The 14,923-nt window shown below is 41.8% G+C and overlaps 2 protein-coding genes across 7 annotated transcripts in view; one reads left to right on the top strand and one right to left on the bottom strand.

The window, feature by feature from the left end:
• Window positions 1-190: 190 nt before the first annotated feature.
• ITGB1BP1 (integrin subunit beta 1 binding protein 1) lies at window positions 191-8,393 on the top strand. Of its 4 annotated transcripts, none has more exons than XM_086460328.1 (7): window positions 191-248; window positions 1,355-1,452; window positions 2,329-2,407; window positions 3,112-3,248; window positions 4,179-4,295; window positions 7,171-7,320; window positions 8,037-8,393. In XM_086460328.1, exons 2-7 carry the CDS (start codon window positions 1,381-1,383, stop codon window positions 8,106-8,108), a joined length of 627 nt encoding a protein of 208 aa, XP_086316454.1. In that variant the 5' UTR covers window positions 191-248; window positions 1,355-1,380; the 3' UTR covers window positions 8,109-8,393. The 4 variants fall into 4 exon arrangements, with proteins under 4 accessions (XP_086316454.1, XP_086316455.1, XP_086316453.1 ...); XM_086460329.1 differs by having other exon boundaries at window positions 1,352-1,452; window positions 4,203-4,295; XM_086460327.1 differs by having other exon boundaries at window positions 1,352-1,452.
• Window positions 8,394-11,241: 2,848 nt separating this feature from the next.
• ASAP2 (ArfGAP with SH3 domain, ankyrin repeat and PH domain 2) overlaps window positions 11,242-14,923 on the bottom strand; it is a 91,259-nt gene continuing 87,577 nt past the window's right edge. For all 3 annotated transcript variants that reach the window (XM_086461563.1, XM_086461564.1, XM_086461565.1), the window contains exons 27-28: window positions 11,798-11,920; window positions 11,242-11,316 (exon numbers count right to left, since the gene is read on the bottom strand). In XM_086461563.1, coding sequence (XP_086317689.1) covers window positions 11,242-11,316; window positions 11,798-11,920 — 198 coding nt within the window. The remainder of the gene's footprint in view (window positions 11,317-11,797; window positions 11,921-14,923) is intronic.

Here is a 14,923-nt window from a genome sequence, read left to right as displayed (position 1 = left end):
GCCGCGGGCTGAGGTGAGGGGCTGGCGGCGGCGACCGGGGGCTGGGGTGCTGCGGTCCGTGAGGTCCCGGCGGCGGCGCTGGGAGGAAGGGGCTGACGCGAAGCGTCCCGGGGAGGGGGGGAGCTGCAGAGGGGTGCCCGGCCCTCGGCTGGGGGAGCCGAACCGCCGCTGGCGCTGCCGGCCCCGACGGCAGCCGCGCTCCTGCCTTCCCCGGCGGCGGCCACCGGGAGTCCGTCTCTCGCCTTTCGGTAAGAAGCCGGTTTACCGTTTTTCCTCAGAGACTACCGGCAGAATCAGCAAATTCGCCAGCGGTGTAGCAGCTGCTGCTCTGAAGGAGGGGCTGCGGGATCCGTGGTAGTGGCTGGAAGAAGCCCTGAGGGACGCGGGTGCGCTGGGTGCCACGGTGCCTTGCTGCACCGCTTGTCTCTGAGGGTGGCTTTTGGTCTGCCAGGGTCTAAATGTTTGCTTCATGACCAGCACAGCAGCCGTCTCGGGGCTGTCCTCCAGCACTGCATCGCAGATCTAGGCTTCTCCTTGTGCATCTTCCATTATTGTCTGCAGGGTGAGCTGTCTTCAGTAAGCTGTCGCCCTCCTCCTTTGTCCTCCTTCTTCCACCTGCTCAAAATTTCTGAACCTTTGTAATTAAAATATTCTTCTTGAAGCTGGGAAATAGGGTTTCAGCACTCCCAGACTGGGAGCCAGCATCCTGCTTCTTGACACTGGCTGGCCAAATGTGAAGTGAAGCAATTGAAGTAGTAGGGCAGATACAGGAAAACTGCTTCTGGAATACTCTCATAACGCACTCCCAGTAACTCAGTTCCAAGGTAGTAAATGTAACATGCTGCTTGCTTTAATTTTCAGGAACATGGCAATTAGCAATGGCTGCTCCTAGAAGTATTACAGCCAGTAGTTCTTCAGAAGTATGGGGTTTTGTTGTTTTGAAGCATAATCTTTGGAGTGGGGATTCCATTGGCTACACTTTGTAGGGCACTTAGACTGTAGTGACAAAAATCATCTAATGCTTTTAAGTGGGAATATAAATTTTAAATTTGTTTTTGTTTCTTGTTTCTAAATCTATGTATGAATTAGAAACTGACCTTTGCAACAGTCTGTAAACTAGATAGCAGCAGCTTTTTGATGAACCAGAAGGATAGGGAAGCCTTAGCAGAGAGCTTGAGGGGCTTCCCCCAGTCACACGTGAAGAGCACCAAAGGAACGTTCCTACTTCCATGCTCAGAGCCCTTGACAAGTTTCCAGCTTGTCTCTGCTTTGGACACAGCCAGTGTGGTGTTTGCCAGGAACTCCTTCCCTTGATGACATGACAGCTTTAATTTTTATTTTTCCTTCCTAGAAGATCTTCCTTGATCCAATTATGAAAAAATGTTTAGAAAAGGAAAAAAACGACACAGCAGCAGCAGCTCCCAAAGCAGTGAAATCAGTACGAAAAGCAAGGTAAGCTGTGGTACGTACTCTGTTCATGGAAGCGCTTTTGTTCCAAGTTGCCAGTTCAGTGGTTTGCTCCCCGTGATGGTAGGATGGGATTCCCATAAAATGCCATGTTCCACAAGGAGAACTTTCCACTTCTGCTATTCCTCAGATTGTGTTATGAGACCTAAAAAACCCCTATGTGTTATAAAGCCCTGGTGTTCTGAGATGAATGCTCGATTGCTTCCACACTGAGGGCCACAACCACAAGAGTTTCTGGCAGCACGCAGTAAGGTTTGGAGGAAAAAGCAGTGCGTTTGTTCTGTAGTGATCAATACTGTCTTTAAGAAGGTGCCTGGTGCTAAGTACCAAGAATGAGTTTATCCTTCAGTACTAGCTGGCTTACTCAGTATCTCTAAAAAGTATTCTTAATTTTGAATAATGTGTCCATTTTGTCTGATAGGTTTGGAATGATCAGTTGAATATTCTGGGTTTTCCAAGGTGCCATTTCTCTTCCCTTGCACTGCTATGTTATTTCAGGCATTGGTGACAAGCGTGTAGTTGTCCATTTCTTCACGTTCAGATGCAGTACTAGAAAAGTCTGGACATAACCCTAAGGTTCATTTTCTCTTTTTCTTTTATTTCCTCCCTCTTTCAAAATACTTCTGGACTTTGCAAGGGCTCCTGCTGAATTTATATCAGTCTAATCTTCACTGAGGCAGAAAGATAACTTCAGGAAAGAAATAGGTGGTGGTGGGTTTTTTCCTCCCCATTTTGCAGTGCTGCTTAAGTAATTAGAACATAAACACCAGTTTATTTTTAAAAAAGGGTTGAGGTGGGGCATCTAAAAGTGAATTGTTAATATTTTCTCAGTAACTTTGATGATAGTGATTTTTTTCTTAGTCCGTAGATTCCAGCCTCGGGGGACTTTCCAGGTCTAGTACTGTGGCTAGTCTAGATACAGACTCCACGAAAAGTTCAGGTATGTGATCAGAGCACATACGTATGGAGCAGGATTAACTTTATGTGTGTTCGTATAAAAGAGCAGAAAATGAAAAAGGTTAAAAGACATATTTTTAATAATTGCGAGTGAATCCATGTTGACCAATGCATGCATAGCTCTAGGCTTCTCAAGTGTTATTAATGATTCATCTAGGATCAAGTGACTGTTTTCGAAGGAAAGTGTCTGAGTAAGAAAAACTTAGTTGCGTTACCAGTGTGTTACACAGCGTAAATCTTGTATAACTTTGTGGAATCTCTATGGTTTTTTAAGTACACATTTGCATTGAAATAATGGAAGTAAGATGGTTTTACTTGTTGTTGCTCACCAGATCACAGCACATCACTGTTGGACCAAACAGTTCAATTAAAACAAATACATAATAGAAAAGTAGAACCAGCTTTTCTATGTTTTCTGATCCACGGTTGTTAACTCCAAATCTGAGTTAGTATAAACAGCGCTGTATCGTGGCTTCAGGTGAAACTGTTGCCTTTGCCAAGGGTGGTTCTCTGTCACCCCAGGACAGTTCATTAAAGCAAGGAGTTAATATACTGTGGTAAGGTTAAGTGTTTGATGAAAGTCTGCAAAAATCACAGAATTTAATAAGTTAGCCCCATTAACACCAGTTAGAATAGCATTACTGTTCTGGAATTCTTCAGGAATTGCTATGTTTTATTTTGTTGCAGGACAAAGCAATAGTAATTCTGACACGTGTGCCGAGTTCAGAGTTAAGTATGTTGGTGCCATTGAAAAACTGAAATATAATGAGAGCAAAAGTCTTGAGGGGCCATTGGACTTGATAAATTACATAGATGTTGCACAGGTAAGTGGGTTACGAAAGACAATACTGAACAACTGAAAGTTGTTACGTTGTCTTCAGCACTGTTAGGATTAGTATCTAGGAAAGAGTATCTCCTCTGGATTTCCTTGTTACTGTAGAACTTTGCCTGTAGAGAAAAATGTCCAGTTTCTGCTTACAATCGCTTACAAACCTGTGACCAAAGAACCTGAATAATATTTGGGTCATCCTTGCCAAACTCTGGTTGCTTGTACTTATTTTTGTAGTAAAAGCTGTAACTGGTTGTTCTCATTAGGTAGCTGATCATTTGTGTCTTTAAAAGCACAGAATGTGTGTTTATCTTATAGCAACTTGACATTTCAAGTACCTGAATATATGCTAACACTGTTTTTACAGCCAAATAAGAAAATCGCTGCCAGTGTGGAACATAGATCACCCAGGGTCAGCACAGCATGAAAGGGCATGTGTTATTTTTCAGCCCATCTGACTTGAGCACGGGGCCAGACAGCTCCCAGAGATGATAAATTCCTTTCTGGAATCATGTAATATTTAGAGTAGACTATTTCAGTTGGAAGGGACCTACAACAACCACGCAGTCCAACTCCCTGACCACTTCAGGGCTGACCAAAAGTTGAAGCGGTTGTTAAGGGTTTTGTCCAAATGCCTCTTAAACACTGACAGGCTTGGGGCATGGACCACTTCTGTGGGAAGCCTGTTCCAGTGTCTGACCACCCTCTTGGTAAAGCAATGCTTCCTCATGTCCAGACTAAACCTCCCCTGAATGTATTTCCCGTAGCGTTAGGAGATTGGACGAGCGCCAGAGCAGCAGGCAGGCTCCGCACAGCAAGATAGGAGCAGGGTTAGTGATGGTGCTGATCCAGTGGACTGAAGTACACATAAACACATCTTCTATTATGTATCTTCATTGTTTATGTTCTTCTGTCTGCACTAAAGGCTTTTGTTTGTTTCCCTCCAAAGCAAGATGGAAAGTTACCTTTTGTTCCAGGTGAAGAGGAGTTTATTATGGGAGTTTCCAAATACGGCATTAAAGTTTCAACATCTGATCAGTATGTAAGTGATTCACAGCAAACTGTCTTTTTTGGTGAGAGTTGGAAAGTGCTTTCATTTATTTCTCTGATAGGTGATCTGTGTGACCACATGTCACTTCTGGCTTTAAGCAAAAGTAAAACAAACAGAAAAGCTCTCACAGCAGCACTGCTTCATGTCCTATCTCAGGGCTCTCTGTATTTTCCTGGTTGGATTGGTTGGATTTATGACACAAATCCATTCCTTTTGAGAGAGAGCACCAGACAAAAGGCAAGCAAGCCTTTATGCTCTTTGGGCACATCTTCCTTTCTCTGTGGCTGTACATGGCTTTTCCCATGTGGAAAAGTAGCACGACTGTGGTGGCCAAGACCGTAGGTTCCTCAGCCTGAGTTAGTAATTCCTGTGGATGTTACTGTGGAGAGGAAAAAACAAAGGATTTTTTTTTTTCAAGAACACCTGAGTTGTCTTCCTCTTTAAAGTTCTAGCCTTGCACTCCTAGTCCAAGTGTGAGTTCACTCCAGCATTAAAGCCTCATGATTCCACTTCACTGATGAAGCCTGGTTTTTGTTTGCATCATTTCCTACATGTAGTTTATTTTCCTTTAGCGCACTTCAAGTAGCTTCTTTTGCTAAAAATAAAAATCCCGTCTCTTCCCCAGAGCCCTCCAGTTGCCTTTGTATTGCAGCCATGTGGTTTCCTTCTGGTTGCCCTTGGAGCCCCAGATACCATAAATACTTGGCCTTTTGAAGTCATGACCCATCAACAACACAGCAATGCCTGTTCATAAAAGTCCTCGAGTATGAGGATGGTGAATATCATTGCTCAATAGCCGAGTACTCTGAAGAGAGACAAAAAGTTTCCTTTGGTCCCTTCAGAAAATAAACCACTTATTTCTAATACCTGGGAGGAAGTGTAGTAGTAGTCGTTACTCAAATTTTGAATTCTTTTGGGTTCTGTTTTTGCTGTCCTCCTAAATTCTTAATTCTCATTAAGATCATAGGTTAGACTATTATTTAAATTCCTTTGTTCTTTGATAAAGATCAAATAGGTAAAGACTTTTATCCATCATTCTTCTGGCTTCAAGCTGAAAGCATGCACAAGCCTTCTGTGATTAAGCTAGCTTGCACTGGCATTTTATTGCATTGCATTCTGTTTCCCGAATTCTGGCTCTTTGCATCTGTGTCACTGTTGACATTTAGTTTGTCCTTTTAGTGTGTTAGTCCACCGAACTCTTTCCTCGAGTTCCAAGATGGAAGTGTTTTCTCTGCATTCATACAAAACATTCAGTCTTATGACTTTGGGGAAAGGTGAAAGTTCTGTGATTTGTAGATACCTTTGCAGTGAACAGGCAGCTATTTATTTCAGGCACCAAAAAGAGAACTGACTGCAGGATACAAAAGTTTTGAGACATTATTTCATTAGTGAATGAAACATGTACAGATACGTTATTCACTGATACATTTCCATTGTTTGTGGATGCAACCACCAGAAACCAAAGGCGAAGTATTTACAGAAGTCACGCTGAGGCTTTGGCCTTCTTCACATTCCGTTTGCGTGTGTGTGTACATTCTGTCTACGTACATACACCTATGGCACTGGTTGTCCATCCGCCATCTCACTTCTCTCTCAGCTGCAGAACCGCCTCATAGCCAGACACTGGAAGGAGGGGAGGAAATGAATTTACAGGGGGACTCGTACTTCAAAGGATTCTATCTTCCCTCTTTCAGTGATAATCCCCATGCACATTACCACTTGTAGCAAGTTCTAAGCAAGTAACTGTAAAAAGTAACAAGTAATTTGGAGGGAAATCTTGGCATCTTTCATACAGAGACTGGAGGGCTGACCCAGTAAGTTCCACGTCGGCTCCAGCTGTCCTCGGCATGGTGATAGTTGGTGTGAATAATTGCGAGTGATTGCCGAGTGAATGTGAGGGATGGAGATGTTCTTCATAAAGGAGACAGAGGAGCTCTGGTAGAGGGCTCTCCCTCGAGGGCTTCATAGCAGGCATCAAGCTCACTATCCGTTTTTACAGCTTCTGTATTTAAGCAGCTGTTTCTTTAGACCCTTCAGCTACTGAAGAGGCACAATCAGGTGTCTGATGCCATAAACACAGAAGAGCTGTCTTGAAGTTGTAAGACCCTAAAGGTGCTATGACTGGAATGAACCAGTTGAATATTACCGGTTGGGTAGGATGGCTTGAGAAGAAAGGCTCTGGGTAGCGTAGGTCTGCAGAGACCTTGTACTGGATGACATTGACCCATCCCTTTTTTGGAACGGTCAAGAGCAGAACTGTTGGGACTATGGTGGACCCCTGCAACTGTGGTGGACAGTAGAAGTCTCCCAGACTAGATCTCTGGAAGTCAGGACCCCTGCTGTGGCTCATGCCACAAGTGGCCTGGCGATCGCCACATGGCTACCCCAACACCCACAGCAACTAACCTTGTCCTTACCCTCTTCTGGGAACAGTGTCTCGTGCGTACCCTTCCCGGGCCTGAGACAGGAGATTGTCTGGAAAAATACCGGAAAAGTAAAAGGCTGGTTTAAGTTACCTCTGTGCCAGAGGCAGGTACAGTGTACCGCCTGTCCTGCTCACAGAGGGTGAGGGAGGATAAGTGGTAACTGAACGTGTGCTTTCATAGTGTGGCCAGGAATATAGTCCACATATGAACGCAGTTCTAAAATAGAAGCAAAAACTAAAGCTAAAGTTGTGTTAAACCACCACTTGTTTTTTCTAAATCTTGACTAAACTCTCAATTAAAAAAATACAATTTTACCAAGGAATACTTTTCTCCTGTAAATAAATCTGAAGTATTCTTTTGTACAAGAATCAAAACAGGTGGAAAACTGAAATAGCTCTTTCACTGTTCCAGAGTAACTTTTATTTGCCACGTGGTTTCAGGATGTGTTACATAGGCATGCTCTCTATTTAATTGTACGGATGGTCTGCTATGATGATGGTCTGGGAGCAGGAAAAAGTTTACTGGCTTTGAAGACAACAGATGCAGCCTCTGAAGAATGCAGCCTCTGGGTATATCAGTGCAATAGTTTGGTAAGAGTTTATGTTTACAGTACTTAATTTAGGTATCAGTGTTGATTGTAAAGGGAGATTCTAAAACCCAAGGCCCGTGTGAAGGCTTTTTGGCAGAAGGGGAATTGCTCCATTAAAGAAGAGTATAAACATGCCCTGGCTGAGGAGGGGAGAAAAGCCCTGCTGCCTGCATTTGATCAGCTTTGAGGAAAAATACTGGCATTCCCTAAAATTGCCAATGAATGTACATGCCTGAGAAAGCTCTCTGCACTCTAAAGAGTGCTGTTGTAGCTGCCAAGGACAGTCCTCCATTTGTATTTTCAAAAACAAAAACCTCAAGATCAGACAGAGCAGGGAGGGATCAAGTAACAATTCTCACAGTACAGCAAGCGTTCCTGTTTCTCAGCAAGGGAAGTGATCCCTTCTTAAGAGTAGGAGAATTCACTGTCCAGATTCCGGGACATGACACACCCCTCAGCAGCACTGGGGGAACACGTGAACTGACTTTCTGAATACTAGTGTCCTGCTGTGATGCAAACTATCAACTCTGACTTGTTTCAAAAGGGCTCATTTAAAACAGCTTCCCACATGTCATTGCAGACCACAGAAATCAAATCTCACTTGTGCTACTCCATTTTGCATGTCTCCGCCAAAAGAACGATAAAGGGCACGTTCTGCTTTAAATGAGTTTTGAGACGTTTGCAAGTACTAATGTGCGTGTTTGGGGTTTTTTTTAGGAACAAGCACAAGCTATTTGCAAAGTGTTATCTACAGCCTTTGATTCCGTTTTAATGTCAGAGAAGTCCTGATTTTCTTCAGGAGCACATGACTGTAGTACAAGAGGCCTTTGTGTGGGATGGACGGGCTGTAGCTACCCACAAACCTAGAAAAGACTTGCTGTGCAAAGAAGAGCTGTGCAGTCTCGCACATGGTACTTCGTTGCTCCCTAAACATGACTTGAAGAAATTATTCCATCTTCAGTTTCCTGGACAATAAAGAATTTTATATTTAACATGATTTTTTTTCCTAAGTCATATTTTGTATATTAATGTCAACATTGTAGAAATGTAAAATAAAACTGACACGTGCTTCTATCTCTTTGTCTGAAAAACAATTTGTTAATACAGACTTCAGTTCTGCTGAAGCTAGATACTAGAACAAAACAAGAGCAAAGTGGTAACAGGTAGTCCGGTGGTGCTTTACTCCTCTAATCTTAGTGTGCCATCTGCTCAGTTTCTGTGTTCAACTACACATCCACAAGAGGCACGCTTTTTTTGCTCAAGTGCTACCTGTTTGTATTGCTCATTTTGCACACTGAAAAGAAGAATATTGCCTAAGCAATGCAGATGAATAGAAGAGAAGTAGCCAAAGTGATTTTAAAAGTAGTTTTATTTTTCCAGACATTTGACTGGTTAACAAGAGTAAAATTTATTAATCATGCTCTAATTATAAATCACTGCATCCAGGACATTGAAAATAAGAGTTGATTTTAGGTTATACAATATATACAGTTGCTCTGCAACTAAACAAAATAAAAACAACTGAATTGAATATTATACATCTCATAGCATTCTAAGCTGCATTTTAAGTGTCACTTGCTCCTTTTTAAACAGTTAACACAGCAACCTAATAGTTTGTTTATTAACAGTTTTTTTGAATCACTATTTTAATCAGATTTGAAAAGTTGTACGAAATATGCCAAAATTTTGGACTTAAAATTCATAATTTTATATTATAAATAGATATCTACAGGCTCTAGAATTTCTTTTTCCTCTGCCAGAGGAGCAAACTTTGAGAAACACGGAAAATCTAGGGATAAATTTGCTTAGCTGCTCTTTATTGGTCCTCAAGATTTTAGCTGTCTGCACTGTTAGTGCTATTAAGTCCTATTCTACAAGTTTCCTAGTTTCTAAGTGACCAGTGAACGAGGTTGTGACATTTTAAAGTGTATTCCTCTTCTAGCAGAACTCAAGGAAAATTTGCATCATTGTTTAACTTTAGGAGTTGTTACATACACTATAAGATTCTGTGTTAAAAATACTGTACATTAGGAGATCTGTGCAAAATATTATGCCCATTTACTCTCTAGACTCTATCAGGGATAGAAACATACAAAATAGTGTTGCAAACGGAACATATCAGTAAGTGAATAGAACTGTAGTGCTAAACTATTACTCTATCGTTTTACTGGGAACTTTGAAAATACGGACTAATTGCTTCAACTTGCAACAAAAATATCTTGAAACATTCCAGTTTGTTCCCCATTTATACTGCAGCAACAGGTTCATCTAGGAAATTAAAGTTATGTGTCTGCTTGGCTGTACCCACCCATCTGAGAGGCTACCAACCAACTGTACCATTTAGGAAAGGTGATACAAGGCGAGATCAGTGTTGCTCTTCCAGCACTAATGCAATGCGATTTTTCTCCAAATAAGCATATGTGGTGTTTGCCTATTTTCCATGCTCTTCATCATGAAATGGCCAATTTAAACACCGTTTGTCAGAAATTCAAAGTTCTCTTGATAAACCTAGAGATACAATATTCACAAAATGTGATCAAAGCCAATGTGACCTAGACATTGATTCTTCTTATCCTATGCCATCAGTTGTTTCCTGTAGCATAAGCAAAACCTGGTACAATTTCACAATATACAAACATCAAAATGACGTCAGATTGGTGGTGGTGTTTTGTATTCCATCAACCAACTGGGAACTATCCACGGCCTAGCCTTTGTTCACAAATTAGTAAAGCAAATTTAACAACAGTGTAGCTACCATATATGTGGGTATATTATATAAATAGAGTGAGTTAGCAAACTATCATTGTTTGCAAGGTAGTGGCACACAAATTTTATAAACCAGAACATAACATAGTGTACTTGTGAGGTGTCAGATACCCTACTGACCAAGAATAATTACCTAAGCGTTCCACCAAGCGTTCTCTCTGTGAACACGTTGCTGGATGATTAAGAAAATTCAAGAATTTAGAAACAAAGGCTAAACACTATCATGAGACAAGTGTAAGAAATGCTCTGCAATCCATCATCATAGTTAAGTACATTTCAGGAAGTGCAGCTTTCATATCCTTGAGTTAATGTAGTGACTCGTTAATATTGCCATAGTTTAGTTAACCAGCAGTAGTCACGTTAAATGACCAAAATGGATGTAACATACATAAAGAACATTCAAAAAACAGGTTCTACACACGTGCAGCATAGAAAAATGAAACAGTCTTAAGCTCACAAAATTAGAACTAGAAAGTTCAACGACTAACACAGATTTCAGATAACTTTAAGCAAATATCTACATCCATTCTGAAAGAAAGGTGGTAAACTGAACTACTTTTTCATTTTTACCTGGCCAAAGACACCCGATTAAAATCGTTTCTTCCATAATTGTTGACATCCTGGATGACCGCCAGCACGGCAAGATGCTGAATGAGTCCAATTTACTCAGAACTACGCAGCAGCTTGCGTGTTTTGGTTCCAGCACTTCAAATGGTATCGAGAATCGGATAAATTCACTGCCCTGTTAGATGCACACAATTTCTTTGACTGGGGAAGCAACACTGAACTGTGGTATTGTCATGTTACAAAAGGTAGAGTAAAATTACAGTGAATTGAAAAGAACATTCATAATGTTGTGATGTTCACACACTTAGATGGATTTTGATTGTTAAAGCTTTTCAGTTCACCTTGAAAAATACAGGAAGAGTTGTTTGTTTTTTAAGTGTAAACTGCTTATGAGAAGTTTTCACATAGAAAAAAAGTCTTAAAAGTCCCAAAATCAGAACGATGGCAATAAAAAAGTAAGCTACAGTACCTAGGACTTGGGCAGTGTTCTGGCAAGGTGTCTGCAGATAGGTAGATGAAATGCAATAGAGCAAAACTTATTTCTGTGACCGCTGGAAATGAGAAATGTTTCCACTTAATCAGTAGCAATTTAGTCCACAATAAAGTGCACAAATGATACAGGGAAAGCTCCTTTCCGACTGGGATCTCCATCAATATGGCCAATCTGAAAGAGTCCAGATATTTTTCAAGTTAATCTCAAAATGCCATTTCAGTATCACCAAAATGAGTACCAGTGACCTTCCTGCCTGTAGCACGACAAGCGTCTCCCAACATCTTTTCTGCAGTAGTGGTGTTTTTCTTCTGCAAAGAGGAAAATTCAGTCCTACAGGGTGCAATTGTTTTTCAGGTATAGACTTTTTTTTTCCCCAAATGTTTTATCCAGTTCTTTGAAATTAACACCTCTTAATGCAGTACTACCGCTGCATCATTTCAGTGCATTCTGTAATGCCTGGCAGCCTGTATTCTGCCTCTGTTAAGTTGCTTCTGCTTGCCCCTCTTAAGAAATTTCTGGAATCAGGTTTCCATGAGATGAAACTTTTCTTCTTATTTGGAAACCCAGCAGGGGGTCTTCTGAAGTCAGTGTCAACCTCTAGATTTCATTTATTTCCTTTGAAGTGTGTTGATAGAAAATGCAAAATACTCACCCACCACTCCTGATCTTCCTCACCATCGACTACAATAATATCTCCCTCCGAAAAAGTTAGCTCATCTGGGTTATCTGCTACACAGTTGTAAATTGCTTTTACCCTCTTGGGTTTAGTTTTTGACTGAAATATAAAAATAGGTAAATGTAAATAATACAGCATGGAAGAGACCGAATAGACCTGGAGTTGTTCTGAAGAAACCTTCGGAACTGCTTCCAACCATTATTTTTCATAGGTTAGAACTAAATCTTTTATGCTAGATGCTTATGCTTCAGGCTGAATTTGGCAGCATCCAAAGCCTTTTGGAACCACTGCACCACCAACATGGGCCAGGTTTCCCTTAGCAATCTTCCATTTTGGCTCATCTAAACCCGTCTTCAGAGCTCCACACCACTGCAGCGAGTATGATGTCATTCAAAAGATGAGGTGATCAAGCGCTACACAGCAAGTGTAACAGCAGCATTATCAGAAAGAGGCCTGAGCCACCTGCCAATATGCCCCTTCTTAATTTCTAGACTCATTTCAGCAGTGTACAAACCCTCCAGAACGTCCTCTGCCTCTCCGTAGTGCTCTGAGGACTCCAAGCCAGAGAAGTGGTTTGGCAACTCTTCCGATCCGAAAGTTTAGTAAGGAGCTGCAACACTCCAATGCTGCAGCAGGACTCCAATCCTAGGTGTGTTGTATTTCAAGTGATGCCATAATTGTTTTGCTCTGGTATGACAGTATCCACCATCCGAATCTCACACCTCCCCCAGTGCAACCCGGCCTGTTTTTAGCCTCCTCATTCTCTGTTGCAGACCAACACTAGTGCTACCTACATAGTGATTCTGTGCAAGGAGTGGAGAGGCACAGGACCCAGAGGCAGAGCATCAGCTTTCTACCATAAGTACATCCTTTTCCCCAGTTTGCCCAGCCATAGCCAGCAAAAATCTCTCCTTTCTACCTGAAGATGCCAGAGCAGAGATGTAAGTGCCACTTAGGTGAGAGACGTCTCTTAACGCAGTGGGTATTTGGGACAGAGGCTCCAGATGGGATAAGAAAAAGGAGGTCTCATCACCATCCTGGAGTGCCTCAGGGACTGGTCCCAGTCTCTAGTTAGGCCAGCCATGGTGCAGGTAGCTTGTGAGGGGCAAAGGGACTCCATTCGCAAGTCTATTTCTCTCCACCAGCAAAATACTCTGCTGTGGACAGTCCTGCCCAACAGCCTCTTAGCGTGCCATTTTGTTAGAGCTGAGCACCAGACAGAAAAAGGGGGATGTGGATGGGGAAGGAGGGAGGTAGCATGACTGTTAAGTTCCTCTGTAAGCATCCATTTGCATTTTAGTATAAAAAACCTGACCTGCCCAGTCCAGGCATATCCTTAGGCTCTCTATCTGTGGGGCACACCCCTGTGAGCTGGCAGCCTTGCATTGCATCAAAGCAATTTTGCCAGATGCTCTGTCTCAGTCAAGTTACAGTTTAAACCACAACCACCTTTTAGGTCAAGAGGGAAAAGCTTCACATCAGTACAAGAGTGACATAATTACTAACTTCAAAGTGCAGTAATTACAGGTATTTCTTGTTCTTTAGAAGACAAGGAAATCAAAATAGATACGATTCCCAGAAGACTAAAATATTCCAGGAAAGTTTCCCATGTATCTACAATATGGTTTCAAAAATCTAAAAGATACATTGAGGGAAGGAAAAAAAAAAAAAAAAAAAAAGATGCATCAGGAATTTCGATCTGAAAAACAGGCTATTGGGCAAATGCACTGTAAGGAGATAAGCCACTGGCTACATGTGCATGTATAACTAGACCTCTTTTTCTTTACTCAAGGAGCATTTCTGCAATCATTTCCTAAATCTGGGCTGGCCTCTGGGATCTCTGGCAGGGTAAAGACTTATCAAAAAGGGTTGTAGTATAAGGCTAAATGGAGCAATTTAGCCAAAGTACTTTAGCTAGACTGATCTAGATAAAGCTCTTTAGCTGAGGGGCCCTTGACTAAATCTCAGCTAAGATGCTTTAGCTAGACTGATTTAGCTAAAGCACCTTAACTAGCACACACTCCCTGAGCCAGGTTTCCCTTACTTGTCTGTCCTATGACACAAGAAAATCACCCAGCTGATTTTCTCAGTGTCAAAAATTCACCCTATTGAAGTCCTAGAGACATCTGAAGAGTTGGATTTATTCTTCTTATTATGTGCAATTAGTATTAAACAGTGGAGACATTGATTGTTCCTACAAACTAGCCAGGATAGCCCATTCACTCACAGCTAAAGCAATTTGTCCTATAAAACAACAAAGGAGAGAACAAGACAGAGAAACTACTACAACTTTAATTTATACAGAAACCCAGGTAAGGAGCTATTTCAGAACCAACAGATGCATTGAAAGGATGTAGCCAGCGCTCACACCTGAATCCGAGAACACACAACAGAAACTGTGATCAGGGCCCAACAGCTTCACAAAGCAAATATGGCAATTACCTTGGTGCATGGAAGCAAAAGGAACAGGTATTCCACTGCACGCTACTTAGACCTTTTAATCTTATCGTGGCCTAAACCATGAAAGTTATTTTGATGCGAGAGTAACTTGGTTGAAGAAGAGTGGGGAAGCAAGAAAACAGAAGATTATACCCAACTAATGCAAGATGAACTCCAGATGCCTCTGTGGCTTTTCAGCATTATCAGATAAGAAACACTTAATCGGAGTTCTAAAAGACAAATGCGCAAGGCTATGCACACAAACACACTGAAGCCTGCCTTGGAGAGCTACTATTTCAGTAGACGTGGTTAAGGAAAAACGGATGGAGAGAGACAAGAGGACTGACGGAGGCAGGTCTTCTCATTACAGCCCACTATTAAGACAATCAGGGAGCGAGGAACAGCACGTCTCCTACCTTTCAGTTTATTATTTACCTACAAACCACACTCCTACACAGAACGCAGAGAATGAAACAGCCCAGACCAAGTCACATACAGCACCTCAAAAAGCATGGACTGTCTATACTGTGATTTGCTTACTGCAGAGAAGTACTGTCATGATCAAGCATATGGACGTTTTACATCTATCACATAAGAGAGCAACATAAAACTGGAGCAAGGACCAAAGACCTACCTGAACTACACATAACGTACAGCTCAACT

This window comes from Leptosomus discolor, chromosome 2 (assembly GCF_034619465.1).
Source record: "Leptosomus discolor isolate bLepDis1 chromosome 2, bLepDis1.hap2, whole genome shotgun sequence".
Classification (NCBI taxonomy): Eukaryota; Metazoa; Chordata; class Aves; order Leptosomiformes; family Leptosomidae; genus Leptosomus; species Leptosomus discolor.
The sequence above is the reverse complement of the archived record's forward strand: the minus strand, read 5'-3'. Positions and strand labels throughout refer to the sequence as shown.

What these genes read in the sequence shown, in the direction of transcription:
- ITGB1BP1 (XM_086460328.1), top strand. Translation starts at nt 1,381, where the DNA reads ATGTTTAGAAAAGGAAAAAAACGACACAGCAGCAGCAGCTCCCAAAGC. An exon ending in ATTACATAGATGTTGCACAG is followed by an intron (nt 3,249 to 4,178) that starts GTAAGTGGGTTA and finishes TCTGCACTAAAG; the next exon opens with GCTTTTGTTTGTTTCCCTCC. An exon ending in TATATCAGTGCAATAGTTTG is followed by an intron (nt 7,321 to 8,036) that starts GTAAGAGTTTAT and finishes GGTTTTTTTTAG; the next exon opens with GAACAAGCACAAGCTATTTG.